The sequence below is a fragment of the Puma concolor genome, chromosome B2 (genome assembly GCF_028749965.1).
Source record: "Puma concolor isolate L17-30 chromosome B2, mPumCon1.1.hap2, whole genome shotgun sequence".
Taxonomy (NCBI): Eukaryota; Metazoa; Chordata; class Mammalia; order Carnivora; family Felidae; genus Puma; species Puma concolor.
In genome coordinates, this window is record NC_141671.1 from 100,794,223 (window position 1) to 100,809,982 (window position 15,760).

The following is a 15,760-nucleotide window of genomic DNA, read 5'->3' on the forward strand; positions in this document are numbered from 1 at the left end:
GAGGTAATCACTGTTAACATTTTGATATATAGCATATATATACATATTTATATACACACACATATTTATATATATACATATAATGTCTTTTACAAAACTGAGCCCATTCTTTATTCACTGTTTGGGTTTTTGTTTGTTCGTTTTCATTTTAGGAATGTCTCTTTATGACTATATAGATATTTATCCTTTTTTTTTTTTAATTTTTTTTTTCAACGTTTATTTATTTTTGGGACAGAGAGAGACAGAGCATGAACGGGGGAGGGGCAGAGAGAGAGGGAGACACAGAATCGGAAACAGGCTCCAGGCTCTGAGCCATCAGCCCAGAGCCCGACGCGGGGCTCGAACTCACGGACCGCGAGATCGTGACCTGGCTGAAGTCGGACGCTTAACCGACTGCGCCACCCAGGCGCCCCATCCTTTTTTTTAAAAGCTCAAAAGAAAAGTCTAATTAATCCACCTCCACCTAATAAAATAAGCATGTGATACAAGTCATTCAAATCAATTATTCCTGCTTAAAGCATCAGTCAGTTTGGGGTACAGGGTGGGGATGTAATCTACATCAGGTAAAAACCTGGAGGGTGTTAGAACCTACGAGAGGGCAGGGTCCCTAGCAGAAGGAACACCTGGGACTACAGAAATCCTGAGAACGCAGGCATAAAGAGGACCCTTGGTGAGGACTATCCTTTGTGCACACAGGAGGGATGTCTGGAGGGAGAGGGAGAGGCCAGAGCCACACTGGCTTCCTCCTCACTCCTGCCAAACCCTCAAATACTGCTGGCTCGATTATTCAGCTCATGACATTTTGGGAAAATTATTTTATGGATTCAGCTGTTTATGATACTTAGGGCTTTATTCCCTTAGCAACTCTCCTAGGTTTTAGAATCCTTCTCAAAAGATCAGGGGATTACATTTCAGATAAGCATCCAGAGCAGTGAGTTATCTTAGCAGCAACTCAAGAGGCATCAATTCCTGCTTGCTCTCATTGAGTAGGCCTGCTTTATTTGCTCGGTCCCCACAAGTGTGTCACAGAAAAGCAGCCACTTTCTGCCCTCCACTGCTTGCTGAAGCATCAATTCGAATCATCTCTCTGCTCAGAATCTGCCCTGAGTCCCTATTTCCTCTTGCACCAAGTCCAAATTCTTCCAGTTGACCTGTGGGACCCTCCAAAATTTGCCCATTGCCCCCAAATGATTCCCTTCTCCTCAGGCCACACATGGCAGGGAAGTCAAGCCATCTCAGGTCTGCTTTCCATTGCTGCGATGTTTTCTAAAGAAGTGAGACGTTATAGGGGCGCCTGGGTGGCGCAGTCGGTTAAGCATCCGACTTCAGCCAGGTCACGATCTCACGGTCCGTGGGTTCGAGCCCCGCATCGGGCTCCGGGCTGATGGCTCGGAGCCTGGAGCCTGTTTCCGATTCTGTGTCTCCCTCTCTCTCTGCCCCTCCCCCGTTCATGCTCTGTCTCTCTCTGTCCCAAAGAGAAATAAAAAAAAAAAAAAAAAAGTTGAAAAAAAAAGAAGTGAGACGTTATAAAAACACAATACTCTAGAACAATCGAAACTAAAGGGAAAAGAGGAAAAATTTCCCTCAAGTTTGACATGCAAAAGATGAATATCTTTTCCAGTAGACTTGATCAGCTATATAAAACCAGATTTAAGTCCAAAGAGAGGTTAAGAATAGATCATTCAAGTAAGAGAAAATTCAAATTGCTTAAAGAAAGAGAGACAAATGGTCTACCTTAGTAGAAATCAAACAAATATAATTTAAATCATTAATGAGGTACCACATATGCCCTTTGAATTGAAAGAATGTTTTGAAATTAAAAAAACTCAGTGCCATAAAAGCTGAAGAGAAACTGGTATACTCACAGAGTGCTATTGGCATTGCAAATTATTGTAGTCGTTTTGAAAAGCAATTTGGCAATGCATTTCAAGAGCCATGAAACGTTTCTGCCCTTTGGCTGACAATTTTCATGTCAAGATAATCATACACAATAAAAATAATTATGTGCATGAAAGTAATCTTTGCAGAGTTATCTACAATAGCAAACATATAAACAACCTAAATGTCTAACTGTAGGAGAATGGTAAATTAAACGCCACTCTATGTCTTTAATGTAATACTGTACAGCCATCAAAATGATAACTGTAAAGACCCCTTTCATTTACTATCTATTAGCTAAGGTCCTCCTCCTCAAATTTCCCAAAGAATTAGAAGGCAATCGCTTGATTTTATTGGTGACTTCGTTGAAAGTGCAGGACTGGCAGGCAGCCAGACTGGAGTGAATGGGTTGTAAATGAGGGGTGAGAAAGGGGAGTGCAGTTTGGCTTGAAGGGGAAGAGAGTAATAGGGCAGAAGCTAAACAGAGATGTAAGTTCAAGGGAGAGCTTTTCCTTATAAATGGAAGAGATTTGAAGGGGAAAGAGATGGCTGAGAGGCCAAGGCTGATTTCAGAGAAAGTAGCTATTTGAGGAGGAGAGGTGGTCAGGAACAAAGATAGAGAGGGTTGCGAAGACAGGTGGAGGGGCAGGAATGATGAGGAGTCCAGATGGGGCCATCCTTGTGAATGTTAAAGTCATCTATAAACAGCTATTCACAGTAATATTGAAGTTATAAAATACAACCTGCATCATTTTGGATACGTCTGTCTATTCCAAGTAAAGCCTCTTTGAGTGTTGGAAGTTACACACCTTTGCACACATTGAATTGATGTTTGTTTTGCTTTCCCATGAGATTGCTGCTATCTTGTACATAATGTGCCTGCCAGTGTCCTGTGTGCCCTTGAACAACTCACTTCACCCCTCTGAACTTCAGTTGCCCCACTTGCAAAGAAAATAATGCCAAAACCCATGTAATTGTTTCAGAGAATGAAATAAGATAGAGTATGGACTTGCTGTGTGAGGTCCACGGCACCTTGAAAATGTAGGGCAGGGACTCCTGGATGGCTCAGTCAGTTAAGCCTCTGACTTTGGCTCAGGTTATGATCTCACGGTTTGTGGGTTCGAGCCCCGCTTCGGGCTCTGTGCTGACAGCTCGGAGCCTGGAGCCTGCTTCGGATTCTGTGTGTGTGTATCTCTCTCTCTCTGCCCCTCCCCTAGTCATGCTCTCTCTCTCTCTCTGTCTCTCAAAAATGAATAAACAGTTTCAAAAAATTAAATAAAATATAGGGCATGACAGATTAGATTTCTTCTGTGTTACTTTCAAAAATACCAGTAGACCCAGGGGCGCCTGGGTGGCGCAGTCGGTTAAGCGTCCGACTTCAGCCAGGTCACGATCTCGCGGTCCGTGAGTTCGAGCCCCGCGTCAGGCTCTGGGCTGATGGCTCAGAGACTGGAGCCTGTTTCCGATTCTGTGTCTCCCTCTCTCTCTGCCCCTCCCCCGTTCATGCTCTGTCTCTCTCTGTCCCAAAAATAAATAAAAAACGTTGAAAAAAATTTTTTTTTAAAAAAAACAAAAATACCAGTAGACCCAACTTTATCATTCTCATGTTCAGTAAGTCAGTACTAATATAATCTAACTGAATCTAAATTGTAACATTATACATAGCCCCATGAAACTCCATGAAAGTTATTTTTGCTCTTTATGAAAAAGGACATATGTCTTTAAATGCTATTTTTCCTCATTTGTTTCTCATGCAAAAAAAAAAAAAAATATTGTCCACCACTGAATTAAATAAAAAAATTTCAACTGCCCTGCACAATGTTCTGCATCTTATGGGCATGTAATCATAATAATAGTGGTATGCTCCTTTTCTAAATTTGGTGGGAACATCAGGTTATGCTGACCTTCCAGAATAACAGCCCTTTGGAGTAAAGGCCAGTCACCTGGCATAAAACAGGAATATCCCTAATGTGTTTGCAGTAGATAGGTACCTTGAACATTATGACACGCCTCCAATGCCTGGGGTGAGAAGAAACCCTAGGGGCAGGTGAAAGCAGAGAAATGGAGATATTTTGAATATCATTCATCCGCCTCAGGATGTATCCCAAAAAGATTACACTCCATCCAATATCCTGGATCTGGACAAACAATGTAGGCTATTCAATGGCCCTTTGTGATTGCTGCCTCTTTCAGCAACAATCTTCCTTAATAACAGCTTCATACATCTCACTAAACACCTGATCTCTTCCAAAGCTATCAGAATAAGTGTTTGTGTATCACCAAATAGACAAATTTCCCAGTAGAAAACTATACGACTTGTCTCTAATAACCATGTAGAGGGAGTGTGTGTGTGTGTGTGTGTGTGTGTGTGTCTATAGGGGCGTCTGGCAGATGCCCAGAGAGATAGACCAGAATTGCTAGCATGGGTCTTTCCAACCTAGTTTTATAAGGTTTAGACAGCTTGTCTGACTGTAGGTCTAATTTTGTAAAACAGAATTGATTTGCAAAAATCTGGGCCAGGAGAGGGCACACCTGGGAAATGGCTGTGAACTAAGAACAAGGAAGGGGGCAGATGCTGAGGTATACTGAAAGTTACAGAAAAATGGAGGGTCCAGAACAACCAGAGCTTAGACCCTGATGGGAGCCATTGAGCTCATCAGAGCCAAATGGGAACCAAGTGTCAGCATTGATCTTGGGCCATAAAAGAGGTTCGTGTGGAAAATCAAAGGTTTGCAGAGAAGATCTGGTTAGTGCCTTAAATCTGAAATTAAACTAAGTGACTGGATTGTTGCTATAATTCCTTTGTTCCAATTATTCCAAACTCCAGTTCACTCTTTCAGGAGTTCTCCTGCATGCTAAACTGATAAGAAAGGAGATTGAATGATCACTTATGCGAGTGTTCTCAACCCTGGTTCTATTAGAGACTATAGAAAACCTGATGCCGAGCCCTCGCTCCAGGCCAAATGAATCAGAATCTTTGAGTGAGGGATCCAGGAGGTTTTTTTTTTTAAGTTTTTAAACTTAAAAAAAAAGTTTTTAAAAGCTTTCTAGGTAATTCTTTTTTTTTTTTTAATTTTTTTTTTCAACATTTATTTATTTTTGGGACAGAGAGAGACAGAGCATGAACAGGGGAGGGGCAGAGAGAGAGGGAGACACAGAATCGGAAACAGGCTCCAGGCTCTGAGCCATCAGCCCAGAGCCGGACGCGGGGCTCGAACTCACGGACCGCGAGATCGTGACCTGGCTGAAGTCGGACTCTTAACCGACTGCGCCACCCAGGCGCCCCTCTAGGTAATTCTAATGCACAGCCAGTGTTGGGAACCACTGACTTAGGCTAAAATGGGCAAGAGATACCCAGGGAAGCCAGAGAAAGAGTTGTGATTGAGAGGTCGTAATTTCTGGGCATAACCTCTGACAAGGAAAGCATTCTCATGTTCATGCTTGGATAGTACTAGAATAGAAAGGCACCAGAGGATATGATGGGCATCTCACAGGGTTGGCAAAGATGAGTTCAACCTGTGATTACAAGTCAGAAAACAAAATTTTGCATGCCCCAAAACATAACCCAAACCAGACAAGCTGGTAGATGAATAGTATATTTCATGAAGTATCAAGGATTTCAGAAGAGAAACTCACTCAAAGTAGCTCAAGATTAGGAAGGTTTGTAGTAGAGACACAAATGTCAATTTCAAGACATCTAGGGATCCAGACTCCCAGAGTCAGGAACTAGACAATGACTAAAGTCATCCCCTCCATCTCTCAGTCATTTGATCTTCATTTCTGTTCCTTTCTACACATCTGCTTTATTCTTTCATTGCACCTGGATTCCTCCAATTACTCATATCACACAAGGCTCAACATGAGTGCTCCAGCTCTAATCTGTTATGATCTCTTAGGTCCAGAGCCCAACACTGACTGACGACTGTCACAAAGTATCTTGGTTCAAATTTTCAAGAAGAGGAATCTGGCCACTGGTCCAGCAAAGGATGGCTGGTCTTATCTCACCTTGGGTCAGGTGTCAATCTCCTCCCATAAAACTAGGCTGAGAGTGGAAAATGTCATCTTGTTCATAGGCTGAACAGACTACTGGAAGGGCAGATACTTGCGAGGATCTGTTGGCAGAGTATATAATGAAGTACATGTAATATTCATTACCAATGAACCACACACTTTTCTTCTTTCCCATCTTCTGCTTCCCAGGAGATGGACAGGCATGAGGGAGATAAGGAGGAGCCTGAAAGAACACGTTCTGTCTACTTTCAATGTTCAGCCTAGCATATGAGAGAAATAAACACAGACTGGCATGACCAAAAAGTAGCCTATGAACCCTCAACTAGCATTTATGTACATAATTCTACATGGGCTATCTTCCTCCTGAAACCACCAGAAAGTCCACTCTTGGCAATGATGAGCGCCTGAGGGTGTCCAAAACACAGGATCTCTGTTCAAGTTCAATCTCACACTTTCTGCTGCATTATGACATTCAGACGTTAAGAATTCCCCTCCTTCGTCAGGCTCTGGGCTGATGGCTCAGAGCCTGGAGCCTGTTTCCGATTCTGTGTCTTCCTCTCTCTCTGCCCCTCCCCCGTTCATGCTCTGTCTCTCTCTGTCACAAAAATAAATAGACGTTGAAAAAAAAAATTTAAAAAAGAATTCCCCTCCTTTATTGGGCCTTTATCTAATAGTTTGGAAAATTTGTAATTAACATGTTATTACATGTGGTTTGGCAGTTCATTTGACAGCTCTGAAATAACATTCTTGGCTTTTACGTGAGAATCTTTTATTGAAACCCAAAATAGCTCTTTTCAGAAACTTAGAACTTCAGGCAATTTGGGGATTCGTGGAAACGGTGGCTGGAAAATTTTATAAACTTCCCAAAAGGAGAAAATGTGTATAAACTGATTCTGTGGTCCAACATTGGCTATTCCAGCAAAGAACTGAATGGTCCTATAGCTGTCCTTCTTTCCTCTACTTAAGTTCAGCTGCATTAAGGCAGAATGTCCAAGAGGAATCTGGACTCGGGCACTATGTTTAAAGGGAAAAAGCCAGAGTAAAAACCTACCTCCCACCCCAGCCTATAGACAGTCTGAATTTTGTTTTATTTTGTTTTTTCCTTGTAGAGCTCATGGGGCTAGAGGCAAAGTGAAGCCAGGAAAGGGAAGAAGATACACAGGGAAAAGTAGAGGAAGCACCAATAACAAACATCGATTTTCACTTTGCCCAAAGCATGTGGTCCCTGAAAAGCATGGCTATGACTTCAGTATAATGCCATCATGCCAAAGTGCAATCGTTTATTTTAGAGCTTTAGAAGGAGTCAATTATTTCAGCTTTTGCCTAAGTACAACTATTGGAGATTCTGGCTGATTGAATAAAAGAAGAAGTCTACTACTTGTATTTTACTGACAAAACAAAACACCTTTAAACTAAAAGGATGATTTATCTGGGCTGAAAATAAAACTCCTGCCTACTGAAGTCTGGTGCAGCTGAATTATCACTATTTTCATCCTGTAATTTGTTTTATAGGGTACTAATTAACAGGGCAAAGTCTGTTGCCAGGAAAGTAAATCACATTTTGCTGTTTTCTTCTTTTCTAATAAGACACAGACCTGGTATTTAATTGAAGAGCAAGTTCCAAGGGCACTATCAGCACTGAAACTGGGGAACACTGGGCTGGGAAAGCATGGTGAAACCTGCTGTGTAGAGTACAGGAAAGACGGCGGGAGAGAGAGGAAAGAACAGAGGGAGACAGAATGGAATTGCACAGGTAACTTCAAAAAAAAAAAAACCTGTTTTCCCTCAAATGTTCCATCTTTTCTCTGTTTCCCACAACTTTCCATTTCCCCTCTGGCTCTACTCAACTGACACTGTACCACAAACATCTTCTCAAAGAGCTCATCGCCCGCCCCACCCCCACCCCCACCCCCAGTCCATTCATTCCTGTCCCCAACACAGTACTGTATTTTTTTTTTAAGGTAGCAACTCTGCCATTAGATCTCCCTGCCCCAACCTCCTCCCTCTCCAGGGCTCATACTTTGACCTGACCCTCTTGGTGACCTTTGGCCCAAGGCTTTGCAGCCCGGCCTTGCAGCTCACACCTCGCCCCTCTCCTCCCAGCTCACCCTCCCTCAGACTTCACCCCTCTCTTCCTCTCCTCGTTCCCTCATCCCATTCCTGGAGGTTCTGGACAGGAGGTGGCCGCTCCGTCTTCTCCTCCCTCCTTGAACCTTCGGAGACGTACTTTGGGGGAGGAGAGACGGAGCTGGGGGGTACTGATGGGCGGTGGAGGGGAATGAGTGCCGGCTCGCACTCAGGAGCCGGGAGCCTGACGTCACCGCTCCCTGCCAGTCAGTCTTCCGCGGGCGCGCTGCTCGTAGCCGCCTTTTCTGCCTCTAACCGTGTCTCTCACTTTCGGCGGCGCCGGCACAGAGACAGGCGCCCCGCGCTCTGCTCCGCGCGGGCCCGGCCGCCCCGCAGGCGTAGAGTCTGTCCGCGCGGGGAGCGCAGCCTGCGCCCCGCCACAGCGCTCATGATCAGCGACTTCCTGAGGCCCTGACTCCCCAGGTGAGCACCCGACACCCGAGAGGAACTTTGAGGGTGTTGAAAAGGGAAGGGGTGAAGGATGGCCAGGGGGCTTCCCTGAAGCAGAAGAAATAGGGCCACGCTTGACTCCACACCCTTCCCCTACACAGACCCCCAGCTTCCCTCCCCCAAACCCCTTTCCCAGGGATCTCTGTGGCCTTCAGGGCCCGCTGGACTCCGCGACCTCTGAAACTTCGCTTTCAGCACCGCGGACAGCGACTCCGCCACCTAGTTTAGGAAAAAGCCTAACCCGGTCGACTGGCCAGAGCCCAGGGCAGGACTCGCCAGGGCTGATGCCCCTACCTAGCCAGGTGCAAACGGGTGCCTGTTGCAGTTATGGGCACACTTACGGGACTGATCTGTGTGTATGCAAGCGCATGTTCTCTGTGTGTATATATATATCTGTGCAAAAACTCATATATCCGTGGAGCAGTCGTGTGCGTTTCACTCACACGCTCACTCCGTACTCAACAGGTATTTATTAATTTTAGGTTCTCAGCCACTGCTTCCTTGCTCTGCTCTGGGGTCCTGGGGTAGGATGAGCAATATGAGCGAGGCACCCGCGCCCGGGGAAAGTTCCCTGGCGGCGTGAACCACACACCTGACGCTCGCTCTCCCTTTTCCACGCAGGGGTGCAGCGTCAGCCAGCGATGAACGCGAGCGCTTCCTCGCTCAACGACTCCCAGGTGGTGGCAGTGACCACCGAGGGAGCGGCGGCGGCGGCCACAGCGGCAGGGGCGCGGGACAGCGGCGAATGGGGGCCGCCTGCAGCGGCGGCGCTGGGAGGCGGCGGCGCGGCTAACGCGTCCCTCGAGCTGTCTTCTCAGCTGCCCGCGGGGCCGCCGGGGCTGCTACTGTCGGCGGTGAATCCTTGGGACGTGCTCCTGTGCGTGTCGGGGACGGTGATCGCAGGCGAAAACGCGCTGGTAGTGGCGCTAATCGCGTCCACCCCAGCGCTGCGCACGCCCATGTTCGTGCTGGTGGGAAGCCTAGCCACCGCCGACCTGCTGGCGGGCTGCGGCTTGATCCTTCACTTCGTGTTCCAGTACGTGGTGCCCTCAGAAACGGTGAGCCTGCTCACGGTGGGCTTCCTCGTGGCCTCCTTCGCTGCCTCGGTCAGCAGCCTGCTGGCCATCACAGTGGACCGCTACCTGTCTCTCTACAACGCACTCACCTACTACTCGCGCCGGACCCTGTTGGGCGTGCACCTGCTGCTCGCTGCCACCTGGACGATGTCCCTAGGCCTCGGGTTGCTGCCGGTGCTCGGCTGGAACTGCCTAGCGGAGCGCTCCACCTGCAGCGTGGTGCGCCCGCTGACGCGCAGCCACGTGGCGCTGCTGTCCGCCGCGTTCTTTGCGGTCTTTGGTATCATGCTGCACCTGTACGTGCGCATCTGCCAGGTGGTCTGGCGCCACGCTCACCAGATCGCGCTGCAGCAGCACTGCCTGGCGCCGCCCCACCTCGCAGCCACCAGAAAGGGCGTGGGTACGCTGGCTGTGGTGCTGGGCACTTTTGGCGCCAGTTGGCTGCCCTTCGCCATCTATTGCGTGGTAGGCAGCCGCGAGGACCCGGCAGTCTACACCTACGCCACCCTACTGCCCGCCACCTACAACTCCATGATCAATCCTATCATCTATGCCTTCCGCAACCAGGAGATTCAGCGTGCCCTGTGGCTCCTGTTCTGTGGCTGTTTCCAGTCCAAAGTGCCCTTCCGTTCTAGGTCCCCCAGTGAGGTCTGAAGGCTTTCTTTGTCCTCCCACCAACACCACACCCCCAACAAGCCAGCCTTCCGTGAACTTCTCGGTGCCTGCTGATGAACTGAGACACCAATAGTGTGAATCTGGCTTTGGGAAGAGAAAGAAAGAATAAACATAAATACATCAAACTCACAAAGGACAAAGAGGCTCGTTGGTACTTTACATATACAGTGTATACATGTGTACATATATATACAAATATTTGTATCTTCTGGAGGTGTTCAGGATGTGGAATTTCCTGTTCTGTGAAAAAAACTAAGATGTGGTTGTATACTCAAATTGTACATCACATTTGTCAAGTGAAGACATCCCAATACTGCTTAATTATAGCACTTTATTTTTAGCTGCTGAACTGCCAAAACAGTGTTGCCATTTTCAGGGGCAGGGGAAGGAAAGTAAAAGGTGTATTTTTGTTGTATGTGATAGAATATTTTGCTGCACATGCGTCAGTAAATTACAACGTATTTTGTACACAAATAAACACATAATAAAAATGTAATTTTGGGCATGTGACTATTGAATTACTATTTAAGAGCTGAATTATTAGTACATTTACTTAAAAAGTTTATTATGTATCATCTCCCTCCTATGAAATCTTAATGTACAAAATCATGCATTTGCACATTGTTCATAAATTGTCAGAGATACCTAACACAGATTTGCAGTGGGAGGCTGAGAGGGAGTAATATATTCACATAGCAGTATTCATAGGACACTAAAGGGTTATTGGTGTTATCTGTGCAAATTAATCTGCCCCTTGGTTTCTGCGTTTGGAAGACAAACTCCAGAGAATGTCTGAAACCATACCTTCCTCTTACCATATGTGCAATTCTGAAACCCTAACTTTTAGTTGTAGCTTTTCCAAACTGGAAAGAATTTTAAATGTTTAAAATTCATATTGACTGAGAATATTTTTGCTGGCCAGTTCTTGTAGCAAAATGCACAGCCTTATGAAATAAATTCTTCAAAGACAGGATTCCAAGATACATTGCTCATGAGGTAAGTGAAGGTATGCTCAGCAGCCTTATCTTCAAAACACAGGGCATTAAGATTCCCGGGGACCAAACATTCCCATTCCACCAATGGATATGAGTCATAATTAAATGGCCCCCTCCCCTCCTTCTTAAAAGATGATGTGAGTTTAAATAAGATAACACATATGGACATTTTGAGCATCTATGAAGAAATATGCACACAAGCACAAGTTGTTACTGGTCTTAGGCCTTAGGAAAATACCACAAACGAATTTTTTCATACAGTCCACGAGTATTTATTGAGTGCCTACTATTTGCTAGACACAATTCCAGGGCTTGGAATACAGGAGTGAACAAAGTAGACAAAAAGTTTCAGTGCTCATAGTGTTACATTCTCATGGAGGAGATGGCCTACAAGCAAATACACACACACACACACACACACACACACACACACACAGATATTTATTATAAAGAATTGGTTCATCAATGCAATTTTGGAGACTGAGAGGTCCCAAGATGTGTAGTCAGAAAGCTGGAGAAACAAGAAAGCTGATGGTATTGTTCCAGTCTGTTTTGAAAGGCCTGAGAACCAAGAGAGCCCATGGGCTCAAGATCCAAGAAAAACTGATGTTTTAATTTGAGACCAAAGGCAAGAAAAGACCAGTGTTTGAGCTCGATACATTGGGCAACAGAAATTCCCTCTTACTTTAGCTCATCATTCTTTTCTGCCTTCAATTGATTAGATGACACCTAAAACCTACCTACATTAGGGAATGCAATCTGTTTACTCAGCCTACCAAATCAAATGTTAATCCCAAACAGAAACAACTCAGAATAAGGCTTGACCAAATGTCTGCACATCCTGTGGTCTAGTCAAGTTGACACATAAAATTAACTATTACAACAAGAGAGCACAATGATACAAAATAAAGAAGGAAAAGCATTTATTGAGGAAGTAGTCAACTGTGTCAATGTTGCTGTGAGATTAAGGAAAATGAGGATTAAAAACAATGACTATTTTTTTCATGTCAATATCATTGGTGAACTTGACAAGAGAAACTTCTGGAGAGTAAAAGGGAAAAATAGCTTAACTATAAAAGATACAAGAGAAAATGCATGGGCAACCTAGTCTCCAACATCTTGCAACAGAAGTATGACCTTTTTAACACTATAAAACATAGTACGTTTTATAGGCAAATGGTTTTATAGTGTCTGCAAACTTAGAGCCAGGAAGATTAGTGTTATGGCTCATTCATCAAATTAACATTTTATAAAGAACTAACTTTCATAGACTATTCAGCATCATCAGACACTTTCAGGCCCTATCAGTATCCACAATGCATTCAAGCAGACTGAAATAACAAAAGCTCTGGCTGCAAACGTTTCCAAACATGTGGTGGAGAAAAAAAATAGAATTTTAGAGATGGAACAAAGAAGTCAATATTATTATACATTTTATAATTACAGAGAAAAATTTCTTGCAATCAGTGAATTAAGAAAGTTCAACACTAGGATAATAAGAGAGGGACCATGGATCTGACTTCAATCTATTTGGTATTAATATTCAACTTCAGCCCTAGTCCTAATCAAAATGTTTGAGAGAGCCAAGAACAAGGAGATACTAAACAATCAGGTTGTTAATATCCTGGCTTACGCAGTTGGCCAAGCTGTGTAATGTCAGTAGGCTTCATATTAACCAACTTGATGATGTGCAGATATAAAACTGTGAGTAGGTCTTGAAATATTTCTATGGAGGAATCTCACATATTCATTTGACGTATCCAATATTAAGACTCTCCTGTTTCAAGACAGTATGCTAGTTGCTGGAAGTATACACTCTTTGAAAAAGGCAAGATTCACTTAAACATCCAGTTGCCTACCCACTTGCTGTGTAATGGGCATCCAAAACGTAACACATTTAAAATTGGGCCACTAATATTTACCCAAAATCTGCTCTTTCTCCCTTCTTTCCTATCTAGGTTAATGGCAATGCCATCTTTCTACCTGTTCAGGCCAGAAACCTTAGAATTACACTTACCCCTCTCTTTCTCTCCTACCTCTTATCAATGTATCAGCAAAACTTGTCTTCATTTTCAAAATATACCCAGAGTCCAGTCTTTTCTCCCCATCGCCACCGCTATCATCATCTCATGCCGGAAGTACCATAAAAGACTTTCTCTGGTCTCCTGGCTTCAGTTCTTGTGCCCTTCATTCTATTGTCTACACAGTGGCTCACCCCTCACAAGCAGTTGCTCCTTTGACCACCCTTTGGATCCAAGCATGACCCCACCAGCAGTGCAGTCTGTCTCAAAAGGACAAACTTGGGGAAAGAAGTATTTAGGCCTGAAAATAGGACTTGAGCAAGAATTTCCTGAGTAAAGAATTCTGAGGTCCTGGAGACCTGATGCCTGGCCTACAAGTGGGGACATAGACTTTGACCCCAAGAGAAAGAACACAGCTGGAAGAGTCCTAGGACAGGGGCCTGTAAGGTATGAAGGGCCCTACATGGCCCATAGCAGTTTTCTATTGCTGCTATAATAAATGAACACAAACTTGATAGCTTAAAACAATACACATTTATTCTTTTATAGTCGTGGAGATCGGTGTGAAATGAATTTCACTGGACTGAAATCAAGGTGTCAGCAAGGCTGAACTCCCTCTGGAGGTTCTAAGGGGAGAATCTGCTTCCTTGCCTTTTCCATATTTTAAAGTAGCATTCCTTAGTCGCTGACCCCTTCCTCCATCTTCGGTATATTATTTTGCCTAAATGGTCATATTGCCATCTTCTGTAGCCAAATCTTATGATTATATTAAGGGCCCTCCCAGGTAATCCAAGATAAGCTCCCCATCTCAAGATCCTTAATAACATCTGCAAAGCACAATGCAGGGAAGCAAAAAACAAAACAAAACAAAACAAAACAAAAAAACAACAACAAAAAAAAGGCAAAACAAACAAAAACCAAAAAACCAGGAGACCAAGAAGAAGCAGCCAGGGGAGACCTTTGGAAAGTCAAGTGGAAAAATGTTTTAAGAAGTTAATGACCAAGTTGCATAAAGTCTGCCCAGAGGTGAAGTAAGAGAGGATTTAGAAAGTGTTAGATTTAGGAATATGTTGGTCATGGGAACCTAAGTGAAAGTAGTTTCAGTGGAAAGCAGGATGAAGGCTAGATGGCAGTGAACGGAGGAGGAAATGGAAAATTTCCCATTTTTTCCCAATAAATGTAGCTTAAACATTTTTTTCTAATGTTTATTTTTTGAGAGAGAGATACAGAGAGAGACAGAGTGCAAGCAGGGGAGGGGCAGAGAGAGAGAGGGTGACACAGAATCCGAAGCAGGCTCCAGGCTCTGAGCTGTCAGCACAGAGCCCAACCCACAAACCGCAAGATCATGACCTGAGCCGAAGTTGGATGCTCAACCGACTGAGCCACCCAGGCGCCCCTCAATAAATTTAACTTTAAATGAAAGAAGGAGATGGAGTAGTCGCTAGAGAAAACTCAGGGGTCACAAGATAGTCTTTGTTTTGTTTTTTAAATATAGGCAAGGATTGAATACATTATTAGACTGAGAGGCAAGTACTGTATAATTAGAAAAGCAGAGGATAGGGGCGCCTGGGTGGTGCAGTCGGTTAAGCGTCCGACTTCAGCCAGGTCACGATCTCGCGGTCCGTGAGTTCGAGCCCCGCGTCGGGCTCTGGGCTGACGGCTCAGAGCCTGGAGCCTGTTACCGATTCTGTGTCTCCCTCTCTCTCTGCCCCTCCCTCGTTCATACTCTGTCTCTCTCTGTCCCAAAAATAAATAAATGTTGAAAAAAAAAATTTTTTTTTAAATAAAATAAAAAAAAAAAGAAAAGCAGAGGATAGCAAAAAGAAGAAAGATGGGTGACAAAGTGAGGCTTCAGAGGAGGAGAATGGGATTTGGGGCACAGTGTCACAGGGAGAGAGGGACTTAGGCAGAAGGAGGTGGAGACATAGCTCCCCAGCTCTGACAGGAGGCAAGGTGGGAATGATTGGTACTGATAGAGCTAAGTTTATAGGTGGTGGGAGGAAGTGCACAGAGTTCCTATCTGACAACCTCAATTTATCTGAAGGAGGAGTGCCAGTTAAGTATCAAGAAGTATCAAGAACCTGAGTTAACAACATTGGGAACAAAGCTATGAACTTGAGATAACGATCATTTAATCAAAACTGAAGGTCAGACTATCCCAAGTATTGTAAGGCTGTGAAGCAACTGCAATTCTCATATATTGATGATGGGACTGTAAAATGGTGCAACACTCTGGGAAATAGTTTGGTAATTTCTTAAACAGTTAAACGTATGCCTACCCTACAACCCAGCTATTCCACTCCTGTAAGTATTTACCCAAGAGAAACAAAGCATATATGCCTGGGAGGATAGGCGAAAGGAACTAGCCAAGCCTGCAGACAAGGAGTCCTGCTGTCTCTACAACTCCAGCCAGAAAGAGACATCATCCACTTGGCAACTTACTAGATGGACCAGTTGGATCAGAACTCCTGTCCAGGGGCAGAGAGAGAGAGGGAGACACAGAATCTGAAGCAGGCTCCAGGCTCTG

General features: G+C 44.6%; 1 protein-coding gene across 1 annotated transcript; it reads left to right on the forward strand.

Annotated features, from left to right (window-relative positions):
* Positions 1-9,090: 9,090 nt before the first annotated feature.
* On the forward strand, positions 9,091-10,713 carry GPR6 (G protein-coupled receptor 6). Its single transcript, XM_025925771.2, has one exon. It carries the CDS (start codon positions 9,108-9,110, stop codon positions 10,194-10,196), a length of 1,089 nt encoding a protein of 362 aa, XP_025781556.1. The 5' UTR covers positions 9,091-9,107; the 3' UTR covers positions 10,197-10,713.
* The last annotated feature ends 5,047 nt before the right edge of the window (positions 10,714-15,760 follow it).